Below are 18,629 nucleotides of genomic sequence, written 5' to 3'. Positions count from 1 at the left end.
CACTTGTATAACATCTCGTACCTCGTTAAATGTGTAGCAGTCCTGGTTGACATTTTTATGTGTATAATCACCCCAGTATATTCCTTATACTTAAATGTGTGAAGCAACCAACGGGGTCAGTAACAGAGTCACTGATCTGTTAGTTTTGAGAGTAGCATTAGTAGTAGTAGGAAGGCAGGAACTGTTTTATGACGTTTATCTTTGGGAACAAAGTATTATTTTACTTCTGGTAACAATCGGACCAGTTAGACCAGGGGTGCCCGATCTTATCCGCAAAGAGCCAGTGTGGGTGCAGGTTTTTATTCCAGTCAAGCAGGAGCCACACCTGATTTCCACCTGTTTAATCAGTTGATCTTAGCTTTCAATAGACTCGGGTGTAGCTTCTCATTGGTTAGAATGAAAACCTGCACCCACACCGACCTTTTCCGGATAAGATTGGACACCCCTGAGTTAGACCTTTTTGAAAACACTCGTGTCGTTTAGTGCTAACAGTCTCTCTAATCTTGTGTTCTCTCTCTCTCGCTCTCTCTCAGCTCCTGCCAACGCACAGATTGTTCACTCTGGCCAGGCATGTGTGGTGAAGGAGGATAACATCAGTGAGAGGATCTACACCATCCGTGAAGGTGACACGCTCGTGCTACAGTGCCTGGTTAAGGGACATCCACGGCCACAGGTACACACTTACGGATAACGGTCAAGGACCTTACATATTCACCATCAATCCCAGCAACCTGGTTGAGAGTGTTCTTCAAAGTATCACTGAACATCTGCTCAAGCTGGAGGTCAGCATGGGGCTTGAGGAGAGAGAAGGAGAGTGTACAACAAAGGCGGATTTCCTGCCGCCCTGTTGCAAGCTCCCACATAGCCATAGTTATGTGATGCATCAGGCCTAAGCTCTGAACGCCTTACGGTTGCCCTACTTGATAAGATCCGCCTAGTCGTAAGTCTGTTCCTCGCTGACCAAACCCTGGGCAATCTGCTCCCAAAATTACTGGTTAGGAAAGGTGGGGACTAACCCGCACCTTTACTTTATGCCCCTATATTCACTTTCCAGTGCCTCGTCTTGAATCAGGTTGCGGTGGATCACGGTCTTTGTCCTTGAGTACTGACCGATACTCTTTGGTCTGGGGGATGGTAGAGGAACTGTTAATACACGGATGTCCTGACCCCCCTCCAGTTGGTTGCAGTCCACTCTCTCCTTTGCAGCCCAACAAACCCATGCGTACCGTACTCGAGCCGTCTGGGGATCATCTGTGACGCACTGGGGGAGAGATTGAGTAGTAGGACTGTTGCGCAGGTGATGAAGTGGCATGCTGGAACCTGCTTCATGATTCCTCTCCTGAGTAACCGGGCCACAGTCTGTAATGGCTGCTTCTTCTGTAGAGCCAGTGTTGGAAAGGACCTTGAAATAGGGATGGCAGGGCTCTTTCACTGGGCAACATTAGTTTTCTTTCCCAGCAGCATCCATTTTTCGGTACCAACGTTACAATCTTGGCAGTACGCCACTTAGAGAGCATGGCAGATCCAGGGTAAAAGCGCACCCTTGGCATGGTAGTAACACCAAAACTCAGCAGCTTTCCAGCTCGCTTGGCATTTTCCGCTCTGCTCATGGCAGCACGTACACATGATCGCTGCATACGAGATTAATATGAAATAGTATTTATATCTTTATTGAATTATTTGTTCGTTTGTAATGTAATGTGTGACAGTTTTGCACGGGTTTGCACTTAAGAAGCGCAGAGACTGAGAGAGAGGGTTAATTTTTCATCCGTAACAGGCATGTAATGCCATTCATAAGTCATGAAAACATAGGATTGCCAATTAAATTTGCATTATTCTAGTATTTGAGCAACTGCATTTATTATTAAAAAAAAAATGTCTGTGTGTGTGTTACTTGTCTGGGAGATACTTCTCGTGTATGTTTACTACAGGAAGATTTAGAGCAGAAATGATCCGAAGGAGACTCGAGGAAACTCGTTCTCTTGCTGTCCTGAATAAAGAGAGGACGTAAGAAGAATAAAGGAAGAGTGAAAAAGCCTCCAGAAACTTCATGCAGGCTAGAAAGGTTGGGTTAGACTGTCAGAGTGTATGTGCTTGCAGCTTTCTTCCACATTCTTTAGCATTATACTGTATGAAACACAAACAGCCGGGAAAAATGCCTCTACCACGGTGACTGGATGCTCACGGCTTTAAAACCTGCTTGGGGTTTTTTTTTGTTTTTTTTTCTCAAAGGAAAAAAAATACCAACCTTCCAACGCAATGTGAAATCGTCTTCAAAAATGTGTAGCTTGCAAAAGGGTTTGAAAAAGAACCACAGAAAGAACTTGTACTACAAGAGCATACCATACAATATTTATTTATTTATTTATTTATTATTGTGACTGTTCACCAAAATTATAATTTTTTTCATACATGCATTTCATACATCTTTAGAGACTACTGTTCCACACCAAGTGCAACACCACAGCTCAGGAATTTTCGCAAAAATGTCTTCAAAAATGTCGCCTTTTTTTTTTTAAAAAACAAAACCAATATGACTAATCAACTTTTGTCTAATATCTTTGAATGAATTCCTCGCGAACCTAAAGAAAGTTACGTGTAATGTACATTTCTATCATGTCTCTTATAGTGACGTAATACAGATGATATAGATTATGATATAGATGATGTTTCCACCTTACAGCTCCAGGGTCTCCGGTTCGATCCTGAACTCAGGTTACTCTCTGTGGAAAATCTTTGCACAGTTCTCCTTGTGAGTTTCCTCTGGGTTCTCCGTTTTCCTCCTACCTCCCCAAAACATGCCAGTAGGTGAATTTGCTATGCTAAATTGTTCTCCTAGGTGTGGATGAGTGTGCGATGAATTGGCATCCCATCCGGGGTGTATTCTCTTTTTCACTCTGAGAACTTAAGAGATAACAGTTGTGTAAGAGTGAAAAGACAAGGTGTGTGTGTGTGGGGTGGGGGGGGGGGGTCTTGGAAACCTCTCATGGTCCTTGCAATTGAGGTGCCTGTCCTTGTCAGAGCGTGTATGATTATCAGCCTATATATATATATATATATATATATATATGTATGACATAGGCTGGTCATAGTTAGTGGAGATGTTAAGCAGGTTTCCCTGTGCGTTTTCTTCTTGTTTTTCCAAATCATGGATAATTTTAAGTTCCTGTTGCAGTTCATTTTATACTTAGTTTATTTAAACATTTACGCTCACAATTAAGTTAAAACCCAGTTCTGAGGAGCTAACCTGATAAAAAAAAACCCAATTTTGTCATGACGGATAGCTTTATTTATCTATAGGAGTGTTTCCTGGGGGTTCATGGTGGCATTGCAGGGGGTTCATCGGACTGGTAATGTCAATGGCGTTCATTCTTGGGGCCAAACACCAAATATGTTTTCTTCTTCTTCCTCCACATGAGAGTCCATGGCAACCCATAGACCATTTTGTTAGTTCCTGTTTGCATAGGAGACAGTGTCCGTTACCTACACAGCAATTTTAGTCTATGCCTCTCAAATGCTCTTGCGTGCAAATATTCCATGTTCCTAAGTAGATACCACAATGTTGATTTCCACCATATTGGATTTTCACCCATTTTGAATATTTTCAAACTCAATTTTTTTTTTTTATACTTCTTCTTCTTCTACAATTGTTGCCCAATCATCATGAACTTAGGATCATTAACACACAACTTTAACAATATGCCAGCTTTGACTTTGTTTGGAACTTGGGAGGCCTTCCGAAAACTGGAAGTGAGGCCATATCTTAGCAACGGTTTGACACATTGCCATCACATGTAGTGCATCTCCTTGGGAGCAAGTGCTGTTGGTCCCAATGGCTTCTGGTTCCCAATGGCTTCCTTTGTCACTAAAGAGATGGGGCCAGAAAGTGTTTGGACCCTTAATCACTGCTTGCAGCACTATTTTAGTACTAAAAATACCCAAAAATAAAAGTGAATATATTTCACAAACTGAAAAAATTGGTTTTGTAAGCAACTTGTAAGCAGGTTTTGGTAATTATCACAAATGTTTCACTTAAATGTGAACCTCAAGGGGGGCTTTAAGTACGTAAAGTAAACAGATAAATGATGTGGGTCGAAGGGGTTCACCTGACAAAAATAAAAGTTTAAAACCCCCTGAGTTATAATGATAGGCGCACGAAAGAAGGATCTTCTGTTTACTCGCTTTTTAGAAGACCCAAGCCTCCAAAGCTGCTGGGTAGAGCACTGACTGTAAAAAAACAAAAAACAAAAAAAACCCCCCCAAAAACCAGCTATTATTGACAATCCGCCATCATTAATTTGTATACTTTCATATTCACTTTATTCATCTTTCTCTCTTCGTATCTGCTTCTCCGTCTGCCTCGGTTACACCCACCCACACATTCAAATCCATTCATTTATTAAATTTTTTTTTTGCAGGACGCATCCATATGGCACAAATCCAGATTGCCAGATAAAATCTTCTCCGCTCTCTATTAGACATCCTTTGTCCCAACCACTCACAGGTAAATTAAGAATGTTTCTCAGAACCGCAAGCTTTGCTCAGAACCTGGGGAAATATTCCCTGCGAAGAAATGCGAGGAAATTACCGCACCAATTTTCCCTGGCCTCTGGGGACTGGTTTACTCACTACGTAGAATAATAATAACACTCTGAATGCAAAGCTATAATAACAATATTACATGCGCTATCAGAGCGGCTGTGGCCCGGAGCACAGAACATTCACGCTTCGGTAGTTAGTTATCGGTGTTTATATTTTTAAGACTGAATGTATGATAAATGTCTGCGCAATTAGATATTTCGCTCTGCATAGAAAATCTCTCTTTTAAAATAATAATAATAATTGTGTTTTAACCACATTGTTAGTTGGTTTATTGAAACATTCATTCAAAAAGCAATATTTTAAGCAATTATTAAGAAATTTAGCAGATTAAGAGATTTCGAGTGTCAGTGGATATTGATATGAAGCTTCCATCTGTCTGTTTTTTTCTTTCTATTAGACTTTACATTACCGACACTTAATTGTAACCAGTCCATTATAATAAGCCTACTCTAATTGCTGTTACAGTAATTAACCGATTAATGCAGTCAGTCGTACAGCTACTGTACATTGCAATAGGTTTATTTATTTACAGTATTTACCGTGGTCGAGCTGTTTTTATTTGAATATAGTTTGCGCTTTTAAATTGCCTACCGTTTACTTCTTTCTCGTCCTCTTTCATCAATGTCATTTCCACCTGCAGGAGATGCCCAACAGTGAGCCAACGTCGAGCTAGTAAATCGAGTTGTATAAAATAAGTCTGTGTTTCTTTGAGCTTGATTCTCACAAGCATTCCATCTCAGAGGCAGTTGAGAAAAGGCTTCTCTGATAAAATGCCTGCAACGCTTAAAAATAAATAAATAAATAAAATAAATCAATTTTACGTAAACTTGGCTGTACTACTTTCAGGTGAGACGAGCCGGCGTCTACCAAATTCTGACTGTTAATTCCTGGGATTTACTGGGATTCCCAGGATCTCAGAAGTTGTTTATTAACGTTACGGGCTCGGTATTATCAATAAAATTCATGCAATGCGAGGCCAAGTGTTTGATTAAAGCAACACCACCGTTTGTTCACCAAGCAGCGACTTGAAGAGAAACAGACCTGACATAACAAGGTGATATTGACTGCTCTGGCAACGTGGAGCTATTTACTATCTCTAATTGTAATTCGGAGGTTTTATACACATGCACGTGCGTGTCTAAGTAAGTGTTTGAGTAAATTACAGTAGTAGATAAAAAAAAGATGGCATAACGAGCATTCTGAGACAATGTTGTCCAACAAGTCCGAACCCACGGTTATGATTTTTGAATCATTTCAATTTTCAGTTTCAAAGATGTGTGTTAATGTGTATTTAAGATTTATTATTCTATTTTTTTATTTTTTTTTATTTTTTTTTTTTGGACAGTCCTTGGGGAACAAGAGACGGAAAATCCACACACGCACACAAGCCTAATAAACCTGTCTCTATCCCCATGCACTTGGATACAGGAAGAGTGTAGGGGAAGAGTGTGAACTGCATTTGGAACCAGGCCATACTGACCCTCTTTCAGGATTTGGCACAGACCACAAATGTGTTGCCAAGGAGATCTGGCTCCGATGTGTACGAGATTACACGAGGGCATGCACTAAATACACAATTATGCACACACGTGACGTGTTTATTGTGGCTTGGTCAGGCGAGGAATGAGGTGACCCACTTGTCTTTATATGGTTTGATAATGAAATGCGGATCTTTAAATAGAATATTACGAAGGAGATGGATGTGACGCCTGTGTGTGCGAGTGCTGAAATTCTGCACACGTTAGTCCTCCAACTATTTCTTTTTGCTGTTTGGATTTGTAATATTTGAAGCACGTTACATTTTAAGGTTTCTATTATTTGAAGGACGTTACAGCTGAAAGTCATGGGTGGCTGGTTTGCTGTTTAATCCTCGACGAATGAAATGCGTGAAGTGTTAGTGTCACGGCTACACGAATTTATTTCAGTCCCCTTTGAAAAACACGGAATTGACCGACGAACTAACGGACGAAAGACGCCGGAACGATCGACGTGTCGATCGGCCGATAAAAGCACCCGGGCAACGCTGGAATTAAAAAAGTCTAGTGGGAACCATTTAAGAAGGCAATTTTCTATCCTGTTCTCTCTCTCCTTCTTTTTTTTTTTTTTGCTCGCTCTAACTGACGGGACAATCCAATTTGGGGTGTGAGACTTCGTAATAAATGGTGGCTTTACAGAGAATGAGTTTGATTGAGGATTTATCCGATCCTTTATCAAGACTGATTGTTTACCATCGTTCCTAAAGATTGGATTGAAAGAGTTGTCGTCCATACGTAATAGGGAAGAATCAAAATGGCTGACACGTGTACTCCCCCCCCCCCCCCCAAATAAATAAATAAATAAATAAATAAATAAATAAACGAACGAGTAAATAAATGTGTAGCTACTTAAAATATTACAGATTGAATATGTTAAGTATATAATGAGTCGCATAAAACAAGTGAATCGGTATCTGAAATAGATACAGAACACGAACGTGTGGAACCAGTGGGGATGTTGCAATAGAGTGTCACGTCGTTTGTTTATCGCTATAGCGAACGATCAGGATAGCCAGGAAAAGCACAGGGATGTATCTGCCATCGCTGCGGGACATCTCCAACAGGGGAGTGTGTAGATCGGCTAGCAGTGTTACCATGGGCCCCCTTCCATCCTGCCCACTCATTGTTCACACTCATGAAATCTGGGAAATGGTACTGGGAGCTTCATAGCCAGAACATCCAGACACTGTGACAGGCTGTCAGTGTCTGGCTGCGATGCTCTGGTACGGTACCGTTTTACCAGATTTCAGACCCCAGGCTGACAGACTCGTAAACAACAGCCGCCGTCTAGCACTTCCTCCTCTGTCTTCCCACCCCCTTATACCCTTATACACTCTAACGTATGCTGCGGTGTTCACTTTACAGGACGTACTCGACTACTACACGTCGCATCAACGGCTGATTTGTACATTATCTTTAAATCGCTCAATATGTCGCTTCATGTACAGTTGGCACCAAAAGTCTGAGACCACAGAAGGATTTTGGAAAAAGACACTAAATAAAAGCAATCAAATGGTCTGTGTCTCGATCATTTAACGTTCAAGAGATGAATCTTCTCTCTTCCGATGAAGCATGTGTTCAGATGACATCCCGGGGAGTTTGATCATGGATCATCGAGTCCAGAATCTTGATCGACGTCCTAAGGAGGCGGATAACTGTTTGGCTTCGGACGTCTCAGGACTTCCTGTTTGTCTTCAGAAAAAGTCAGCAACGATTATTTAGACTGAAGCTCTAGCAGAGAAAAATGCGAAAAAACAGCTGCAGCCATGGAGCTTATCAAGGTGAACCCGTGCTGAGAAACTTACCGCTTGTGTGCTTGTAAGATCCTTTGGAAGAGCCGCGTTTTTAACCGACTTGAACCCCAAGAGATGTTGAACTGCACTTGTACTGGTGGACATCAGAGGAAGGTCTGGGCCTCTTCGGAGAAGCTATAGTGTTATCTCTAAGGAGCACTCATAGCTTCATATTGATTTTTGGATGCGAGTCTAGTCTCAGAATGCTTATTCTGGATAGCGATGCATCAAGCCGAGCACGAGCACGTGTTTATCGATACCGAAATGAGTAACCTACTTAGTAATGATCAGTCTGAGACATCATGGAACATTTTTATTTAGCTCTGTTTATCTTGGGTGCTGCTATGTGCTTCTAAGCAGTGATCTCTTTGTAGAGGATGGATCTGAAAAACTGTAAATTGCAACCTTGCACACGATTTATAGCATCTTATGCTCATTTAAACAAAGACGCTGGTTGATACTGCTCTGATTACTTGCATTGTAGGAAGATGCTGCAGTGGCTCCTCTTGCTATTTCCACAGAGCAAAGTTTGCAGTCTGTTTTGCTTTCATTGGCATCATTAATCCTGGAATATGTCCAGAGTATGAATAAGCGAGCGTAGTATCGGACCAATTGTTCAGATGTGGAAAACAAGGTCTACTGAAGCTTGTTCGATGTTCATTACTCGGTGAGCTTTATTGCTACGTATGTACGGATCGTATTTTGTAGCACGATTGCCGCGAACAGGCAGCTTACACGCTCTCGGGTTGACCAAAGTGAGTTCTTGGTGGAAATCGGAATTAAAACAGTAGCATTTTTTTGTAATTAGACGATTCCGTTTACGTGATCCGTTATCATGAGTGAACAGTCCGATTTCCGAAACGCTTTTATTCTTGGAACTTTCCAACATCGATGAGAATTCAAGAGCAAAACGATGTGGCATGTGACAGATGTTTGTAAATTGTAATTATTTAGTATAGTATTGTAAATTGTATGTATTTGTTAGTTAGCATTATTAAGCATTGACCAATCAGGTGTTTCAATATGCGAATTAATTAAAAACACATTTTTAATGGAAGTAAAATACACCCCGAGTCTTGGTTTTTTGGTGTTTATATGAAATGAAGACTTAGTCGTTTGTTCCGGCTTACGTGTTTATATAAATGAAGCTTTAAATAAATCTGACTTCAGTTAAATCTGATCTATTCAAGTTCTAAAATGAATGGAAAAAAATAATCTAGCTATGAGTGGAGTTCATGTAACTTGCCTCAGATGGGTCCGTTTTCTATCTGAAACAGCTTTATATCAAGCGGAGCGCACTTTCATAACTTTGTGTTTTATTTGCAGCAGAAGCACCTCTAACTCGGCTTCAATGAATTTTAGTTTTTATGCCCTCTCCATTTTGGATGACTCTTTTTTAAATTTTTTTTATTTTTATTTGTTCGGATCTGGTTAGCCTCCTGAATGTTTTTCCTTTATTGGATCACTATTGCGTAATCAGAATAATTAAGGGCGTGTTTCATGTAAATCGATGTATACGAGGGTAAGTTATGGTGTCGTTTGCATATGACGTGTAAATAATGCGCTTGGTGGGTGGGAGCTTGCGTCCATGCGGCTGAAGCTGATTCATCAGTTGCGTTGAAATCACCACTGGTTTTGATGTCGTACGACAGTTTCGTGAATTCCGTGCGCCCGTTTCTGTGAAAACTTTGAAGAATAATGGCCAGAGTGGTATAGACTATGGAGTGTGTATGTTCTTGCATTGATATTCTGTGCATTTCCTGAAAAACACCAGCCAATGGAGGTCCCAGAGGCAGAAGATGTGCTACTCTCGCAAAGCCGTCGCTCTCCTTTTCTCTTAAAACTCTGCGACTCCTAAAATTCTCTCTATTAACATGCACAATCTCCTTCTCTCACTTTATTCATCATTCTCTCTCTCAGGGGTCACTGTATGACCTTGTTTGTGTCTCAGCTGAAAGGTGGTGAAGCTGCAATGCCACCTGATCTTCCTTGTTTTGGCTTCTTTATCGATCCCCCAGGCTGCACTTTCCCAAGGACAGAAACCTAACCCGCACTATCCTTTCTTTTTTCCTCCCATGTTTATCATCCTTTTGTAAAAAAAAAAAAAAAAAAAAACTCATCCACTTCTCCCTCTCTCGTCCATGCTCTTCTCTGATTCTTCCCCTCCCGTCCCATTTTCCCCTCTCTCCCCCTCTCTGTGCCCCTTCAGAGGTCCCAAGGTTGCAATGACCAGCAGTATGAATTAATAATGGAGGGTGCAGGATCATTTTCCAAAAAAACCATTTAAGCCGCTATTGTGTTACTAAAGGCTGTGCATTTAGCTGGCTGAGTCAATAAAGCAGAAATGCTATAGGATAGACAGGATCGGCTCATGCCCTGGAGCTATACATTGCACAGTGTGGTCCGAGTCCTCCAGATGACCTTACGTGTCTCTCTTTTACAAAACACTCGGATTATTTTACTCTCAAATAAGATCTAGTTCAGGATCAGAGTGGGTTGTGGCATTGGAGTGGGTTGTGAGAATGTGATAAAAATATATATATATATATATATATATATATACACACACACACACACTTGCAATCAAAATTATTCAACCCCCATTGCAAATCAGGTTTGTCAAAATATACAGACTTTGAGCTGTTTGCAACGAACAGACCAAACAAAAGCGATAACAGTTCAACACAACAAATGTTTCAAGTGGTTTCCCCAAATTCAACTGAAAATGCCACTTATAATGACTTCTCCAGTTTCAAAATGATTCAACCCCTTCATGGTGAGTATCTTTAGTACTTTGTAGCGCACCCTTTTGCTGTTATGACCTGCTGCAAACGAGATGCAGATCTTCTGGCGGTGTTCCTGAGGAATCTTCTCTCATTCCTCATGAGCAATGGCCTCCAGTTCAGTAATATTCTTGGGTTTGCGCGCTGCAACCGCCTTCTTCAAATCCCACCAGAGATTTTCTATGGGGTTCGAGTCAGGTGACCGTGATGGCCCTGTAGAATCTTCCAGGACTTCTTCTGCAACCAAGCCTTGGTGGAATTTGAGGTATTCTTGGGATCATCGTCCTGTTGGAAGGTTCAATGACGCCCAAGCTTCAGCTTCCTCACAGACGGCGTGACGTTTTCTCCTAGGACTTCCTGATACTTCAATGAATCCATGTCGCCTTCCACACGCTGCAGGTTTCCAGTGCCAGATGATGCAAAGCAGCCCCAGAGCATCACCGAGCCTCCACCATGCTTGACTGTGGACAGTGTGTTCTTTCTTCATCCTTCTTCCTGTAAACGTACCGCTGATCCATCGTGCTGAAAAGTTCCAGTTTTGTTTCATCACTCCACAGAACACAATCCCCAAACTTCTGTGGCTTATTGATATGATTTTTGAACCGACTTTTTTTGAGGTCTTTTGCAGTCCCTCGAGGGTTTTTCACAACCTGCCTTCTCAGAAATCTGCTTGCAGCCGTCGATAGCTTCCTTTTTCTGCCCCGTCCAGGTATTTCATTCATTTTCTGCCCCTAGCCAGTTCAGGTAGTTCATGTGTTCCAGCTCAAGCACACCTGGTGCAGATAATGAAGCCCTTGATCGGTTTAGCATCAGGTGTGCTTGAGACAACACCCGTTTAGCACATTTGCGCTGTTGTGAGGGATTCTATTCAGGGCGTTGAATCATTTTGAAACTGGAGAAATCATAAGTTGCATTTTCAGTTGAATTTGGGGAAACCACTTGAAGCATTCGTTGTGGTGAAGTATTTCAATTGCTTTTGTTTGATTGGTTCATTGCAAACAGCTGGAAGTCTGTAAATTTTGACAATAAACCTGATTTGCACTGGGGGTTGAGTAATTTTGATTGCAACTGTAACTTTTTTTCTTTATATATATATATATTTTTTTCTTTCTCCCCAATCTCAGATGTATTTTTTTGTCTCTCTTCACTCCTTACTGAAGGTACATCCTGCTTCATTAGTTTTGCTCTAAATGTTCCAACACAAAGTAAAATTGAAGTGGAAATTCTTTAGATTCAGTGTATCTCCCTTTTCATGGTGTCTGTACAGGGGAAAAAACAAACAAACATGGATTGTACCACTTTGTAATTTTGAACATAACATTCCGCTGTGTTCCATCGTGTTCAGAGAGATTTACTGCTCAGCAGTGCTGTTTTAATGCATGTAACCTGATTTGGGCGAATCGAATGACGCGGGTACAAACCATCCTGGAAAACAAGGGTGAAGCAGCAAAATCCGACACCGCTTAGATCGTTTTCGCCCTCTTCTTCTCCTTCATCTCATTGGCTCTTCCTGATCTCGTTCCGTCTATACGATCTTCGCCTTTCGCTTTTTTTTTCTTTCTTCCCCCTCCTCTTGAATGTGCCTGTAAATTAATTTCGAAGTTGAGAATCCACTTACCAGCTGTCCAGTCTTCTTTAATCGGTGACTCACTCGTTCTTTTTCCATAAAGAAAGCAGGTCTACGTCTGCTTGTTTATCTAAAGATTCCCATCAGGAGGTGTATGAGTAAGCATTTTGATTCAACAGCTGCACCAGGTATCACATCTCTGCAGCCTTGTTTGGCATTTGTGACGTTACGCGTCAAATATTAAACTTCCGACAGCTTTCAGGATCTCGTACCGCTGTATTTACATCCTCTAAGTTGTAAATCGCTTAGGGTCAATGAAAAGAACACGAGTAACTCGAGGAGGCGCTGATCCCTCTTAAGATGGGATGTTTAACCTGATTTTTATGCCTAATTTGTCCTCTCTGACAGAAGTGATTTTCAGTCAGAACTGGATGTCACTCCGGATGTTGTAAGAAGGTAAACAAATCAATCTCAGGACTGTTCTTTAAACATGCCTAATTTTTACCGCTGAAAACATTAGTCAGTCCGAGGCGATCGTCAGTGATTTAATTGGATGGCGAAAGCTGGCAACTTGGGGAGGGGAAAAAAAAAAGAAGGTGAGGAATTGGAAATAAAGGACAAAAATCCTGAGATGAAGAGTAAATGCAGTTGATTTATAATACAGTAGTGCAATGCATACAGTCATGCAGACATGGGCCGTATCAGTTTTCCGTTCATGCAGGTTTTACGTATCTTATACGCCCTTCCATTTTTTGAATAGGTCTGCTGCGGCGTCTATAGATTTAATCCGATAAGTATAGTTGTATAATTCTATCATCGGCGTAAATCTCATATTTGCAGATTACATGTGCAAGGGTCTGGATGAAACCGAACCATGTGGGAGAACATGCTCACACCATCAAGAGACACCCAACTGTTCACGGTCTCTTGGGACTGTCTTTTTTTTTTTTTTCCCTTTCCCTCTCCCACTATTTACTGCCCATGAGGGCTGTGATCCATGTCAGACATGCATAACAAGCAGCAAATTTCCTTAAGTAAACACCGCTTAACCGCTAATAACCACAAACCGAATCTTATCCTACCGCTGCGGAGTTAGTGCTGCAGTGCTCGTGTGTGTGAGAGACGCGGTTATCCATCCGTGACGAGTACATTCTGTATTTTGCTAGAGATTACTCACAGTAAAATGCCCTAGAGCTGGTGACTATTATACACTATCACTATAGCTCTATGTACATAACATAGATTTTGGCTTTTGGGCTTTTTAGAGCGAACTAACCTGTGTGTCTTTGCCTCTGTGATTGAGTCAATTTACTGAAAAAAATGCCTACAATAAAAGCAGCTCTAAGCTGTCCAGAATGTGGCGAGAGGACGCCCGGGCTGGAGTGTTCATGATGACAGCAAAGCCAGCGACAGAGAGGAGATGACATGTCGTATTTTTTGGGATCTCTGGGAGAACCAGCATGGAAGTGATATGTAGCAGAAGTCGATGTCAGAAAGGGAAGCCTTGCCATCTGTTTTAGACTGATAAAGTCCTCTGTGCGTGTCTTTCCCGCTTTCGTTTTTATGCCACTGTTTTTAAAAAAAAAAAAAAAGTTTTTAATTGTCTTTCCATATCAGCGTCCCACATTGCCAGCACTGTGAAATCCAAAAGTCTTGCTCCAAATGCTTCTGTTTGGCATTCTTTTTCAATTTAACACACAAGCTTTCATTACAAATGATGAAATTATCAGCGACGACTTGAGTGAAAAGTAGAATCTCAAAGATTTTTTTTCACGCGAATTTCAGAGTTTCTCAGTATTTGGTACGTCCACTTTTTGCGTCGAACCCCCAACCTAAATGCCGTGAGACATGAGGCATTTGCCTAAATTTAAATACCGACCTAGAAATTGCGCAACATCGCGAATATTGAATAGTCGAGAGTGACATTTTTTTTGTTTGACATTTTTTTTGTTTGTTTTTAGCTTTTTCAAAATAATAAACTTGCGGTTTATTTCCAGTTTCATATAAAAACATAATCCCAGATTTTCACTGTGGTCTCGGATTTTTGGACCCCGATGTGTGTGTGTGTGTATCCCCCAGTCCAAGCGTTGTGCATTTCCAAATTGTCCATAGTGTGTGAATGTGTGTGTGATGGGTTGACACCCTGTCCAGGCTGTCCCTTCCCTTGTGTCCCAAATCCCCCTTGATAGGCTCCAGGCGCCCCGTGACCCTGTGTAGGTTAAACGCTACAGGAAGTAGACGCAGAGTTTCCACGAACAGCATGCTACAGCAGTTGGTCAAAAATTACACATTTTTTATTCAGTAACAAAAAAAACCATGTCATACTTTTTATCCGTTTATAGTTATAGCTATAGAGCGACTGTGTTAACAAGTTAGCTCCTGCCGTCACTTTTATAATACACTTAAAGCGTACATTTCATCTCCAAGCTTTTTATTTTTTTAAATTTTTTCCTCTTCTTGAATTTTGATGATTTTATGACTTTGTGATTTTCTGAACAGGTTAGGCTTTGTGTTTATATTTTTGTGTACTTCACCCCCACTGTTTGGTGCTTGGCCTTTCTTGACATGTGCACCAACAGCAGCATGGATGAAATCCTGCTTGAAAGCAGGTCAGGGACGGCCTGATCTTTATTTATGTACATAAACAGCTTTGAGAGCTGTGTTTTTGCAAACTTAAAAAACAAAAGCCTAAACGAGCTTCCGCAACATCTATGTCTTCAGTCTAATAACCACGGGAGTGTTTTGGATGGCGTGCTTACGTGTTTTTACTCGAGGATTCCTCTAATACACTTAAACAGCAGTAATTTACCAGTGTTGGCGATTTATTTATTTATTTATTTATTTAACACACAACGCATGTAATATTGTAGAACTTCCGAGCTAACCCGGAAACCCTAAACTCCTCAGTCCTGAAGACTTTTTCCCGTCTCGCTTACAAAAGTGCCGACACTGGAGACTCCTTCCTTAAACGTTCTAGAAGCGTCTCCTAACACCATATCAACCGCCGGATGCTTTTTGGTTGTTTGTTTATTTGTTAAATAACAATATTTAGTTGAATCTGTAAATTAATTAATCTTAAAATTAAGTAGCTAGCTAACTCTTACTTTCCCCAGACTAGTCGGCGTACACGACAAACCTGTGTCATTAATTTATCAAACCAATCTGGATGTGTGTTCCAGTACACTCTGAACAAACCAATTGCATTGTAATTCGTAATGCGGGCACTCGGTAAAATTGTATCTGAGCAATATATCTTCTGACTGACTTCCCCAAATAGCATTTGTCCAGTTCCAGCAAAAATATAAGCACTTTGCACTTTGAAAAATGCCCATGAAACCTCCTAGTGAGCAGTTTTTTTTTTTTTTTTGTACGTATTCTCAGTCTCTCCATTAATTTCTCACCTTGTCTATCTGATCAATGGCGAACAGCTGCGTCCCAAATCCATGGGCAAACAAGCCTGAATAAACACAAAGCTTCTCGTTTTACAGGTTACCTAATCCCATAATCCTTTGCGTGCGTGTCCTAACCTTCCCCTGCCAACTCCGAGCGCTGCCTGCTCGCCCGAGCGACTCCACATTCAGGGGTGACCCTGATTATAACAGGGGAGCTTTAATCATGGCTAGAGGTCCACAGAGATTAGAGTCTTTGCTTTGTGCTGTTTGCTGCACTTTTACTTAGTCATAGATGCGACTGAAGCGGGGGGAAAAAAAAGTGTTCTGAAGAGGTTTTAAAGCATTAGCTGGAATGTGACATGGTATGAGGATTTGAACAAGGGTAGAACTGATGAAAGCGTGATTACTTTCAGCTCATCATGTGTATGATGTTAAGGTGACCTCTCTTGTGCGCTTTTCATTTTAACCTCCTCTTAACCCTGCTCTTTGATTCGTAGTAATGGCTGTCCCATTAACCGACGACGTTCTTTCTGCGTTTTATATAAAATATATGTTCGTAGATCAATTACAGTGGATCTAAAAGGTCTACACATCCCTGTTAATATTGCAGGCTTTTGTGATGTTAAAAATGAAACCAAGATGAATCATGTCGGTTCTTTTTTTTTTCTTCCCCCCCCCACCTTTAATGTGATAGACGGTAGCAACAAAAAAATTTAAAAGGGGAAAAAATCTATTTTAAAGGAAAGGAAGCAAAAGAGAACAACTTAGAGTAACCTGGTTGCATAAGTGCCCACACGCGTTAACTTGGCTTGTAATACAACACTCTTTTGGGTAAGAGACATCTCCAGATTCCAATCTCCGTTCCTTGCTCCAGACCTATCTACTTGACCCTCTCAGGGTCTCATCTGGAGCAAGGAATGGAGATTGGAATCTGGAGATGTCTCTTACCCAAAAGAGTGTTGCCATGAGGATTTGAACAAGGGTAGAAGACAGGCACAGGATATCCTGTGCACAGCACTCTTCAAGTCATTTAGCGGGTTTTCGATAGGATTTAGATACGGGCTCTGACTAGGCCATTCAGAAACTTTGATCACGTTCTGCTGAAGCTATTCCCCTGTTGACTTGGATTCGTCATTTTGGGTCGTTAACGTGTCAGAAGACGAATTTTTCCATCGTCAGCTGCCTAACAGAGGTCTGCAGGTTTTGTGTCAAATTAGAGCTAGCCATGATTCCCTCTATCTTGACTAGAGACCTAGTCCAAACTGAAGAGAAGCAGCCGCATACCGTGATGCCGCCACCGCCATGCTTCATTGTGTGTATGGTGATTTTTAGGTGATGAGCCATCTTGATTTTGTGTCGAAATGATCTTTTTAGAATTATGCTAAAAAGGTTCTGCCTTGGTCTCATCAGACCATAACACATTTTGCCACATGGTTTGATGTGATTTTAGGCAGGTTTGGATGTTTGTTTGTTTTCTTTTTAGTGAGAAAGGCACCCTACCCCATAGCCCAGATATGTAAAGAATATGACAGATTGTTGTCACATGCAGGGAGTGACCAGTACGTCCAGCAGCACCTTGACATCCTCCCTGATAAATCTATGTCTTGTCCTTTCATCAAATTTGGACGGATATCCTGTTTTTTGGTGATGTCACTGTGGTGACCCACTTTCTCCATTTGTTGCTGATGGCCTTCACAGTTCTCCATGCTCCGTCGTTCCAGGGTTTTGTAAGCTCTCTGTAGCTCGATCTCTTCAGCAGTCAGATGTCAGGCTACGACTACTTGGCATGTGTCAGTTGTGTTGTTTGCTAGATCACATTAAAGGTCGACATCGCAAACACTTAGTTATAACAGGGGTGTGTAGAGTTTTTATTCCCACTGTAGATTAAAGGCACAATAAACAGTATTTGTTTATCGTCAAACAAACCCCTTCACATGCTTGGGAATCCTCCTGATGACACGTTTTTACTTTCAGGTCGAATGAACTGTGCGTAATCTCTGTAATAGACCTTTTATGAGAATATTTCTGAGATTGGTCATGCCCGTTAGAGAAAATGGAGTAAGGCAAAGCAAAGCTTCATGCTAGAAAAATATCATTTTGTATTTCTTCTTACAGAATATAAGGCTTAGCATGTGTGCTGGAAAATTGGAATGGAGAAAAGTGAAAACTATTGACTGCTGAGACTGTAAGTTTATATACCGCCCTTAATGAGCACAGCCAAACTGACTGTGTTAGATTTCTGGAAAAAAAAAAACAAAACAACTTCCAGTGCAAAACAACCCACGTTACGTTTGTTAGGTATTAGTATAGCATTTCTGTTAGACTCCATGAGATGTAGGATGTAAAAAAAAAAATACCCACTTATTTATTATACATGTTTACAAGGTTTCCAGAGTTGGTGCAGCGTCTACGATATATGAATTTAAACTGAGGTAGCTGTATTTATTTTATAAAGTTTGTCCGTTTTGGGTCTTTGCGCCAAATGAAAAGAGACACCTACAGTACCAATGGGTGCTGTTTCATCAGTTTACGTTGGTGGAAACATTCTTGGAAACTCCATGTGGTTTTTATGATGTCTGTAACGTGTTATTTATCCTTATAGACAGGCTTGTAGGCTAGGAACGTTCACATGGGTCTTTGAGACCAGTATTTAAATGTATGCTCTCTGTGTAAGGAGCTCATTTCTATACCATATATATTGTATCATCATAAAAAGCATAAATACATTTAAACCAATGTGTACAAAGAGGTATTTTTGCCTTTTACTAGCATGTAGTTGAATGATTGACAGATACACCTTGTATTTTGAACTTCTTGGCGCAGCTTTCTGTTGATGGAGGTCTTCTCTGGAATGCTTGTGCTCTCAGAGAACGTGAGCAGTGCCTACAGGCTTGGAAATCTTTCTCTCTGCATTCATTGCAAGTCAGTTAGCATTTAGTCTCCGGCTCAGATGCCCC

The 18,629-nt window shown here is 41.1% G+C and overlaps 1 protein-coding gene across 1 annotated transcript in view; it reads left to right on the top strand.

Annotated features, from left to right (window-relative positions):
- The window catches only part of LOC128605214 (MAM domain-containing glycosylphosphatidylinositol anchor protein 1), a 192,346-nt gene that overhangs the window by 50,134 nt on the left and 123,583 nt on the right, over nt 1-18,629 (top strand). Inside the window, exon 3 of the mRNA XM_053620427.1 lies at nt 534-673. Within this exon, the coding sequence (XP_053476402.1) occupies nt 534-673 (140 nt within the window). The remainder of the gene's footprint in view (nt 1-533; nt 674-18,629) is intronic.

This window comes from Ictalurus furcatus, chromosome 3, assembly GCF_023375685.1.
Source record: "Ictalurus furcatus strain D&B chromosome 3, Billie_1.0, whole genome shotgun sequence".
In the NCBI taxonomy this organism is placed as follows: Eukaryota; Metazoa; Chordata; class Actinopteri; order Siluriformes; family Ictaluridae; genus Ictalurus; species Ictalurus furcatus.
The sequence above is the reverse complement of the archived record's forward strand: the minus strand, read 5'-3'. Positions and strand labels throughout refer to the sequence as shown.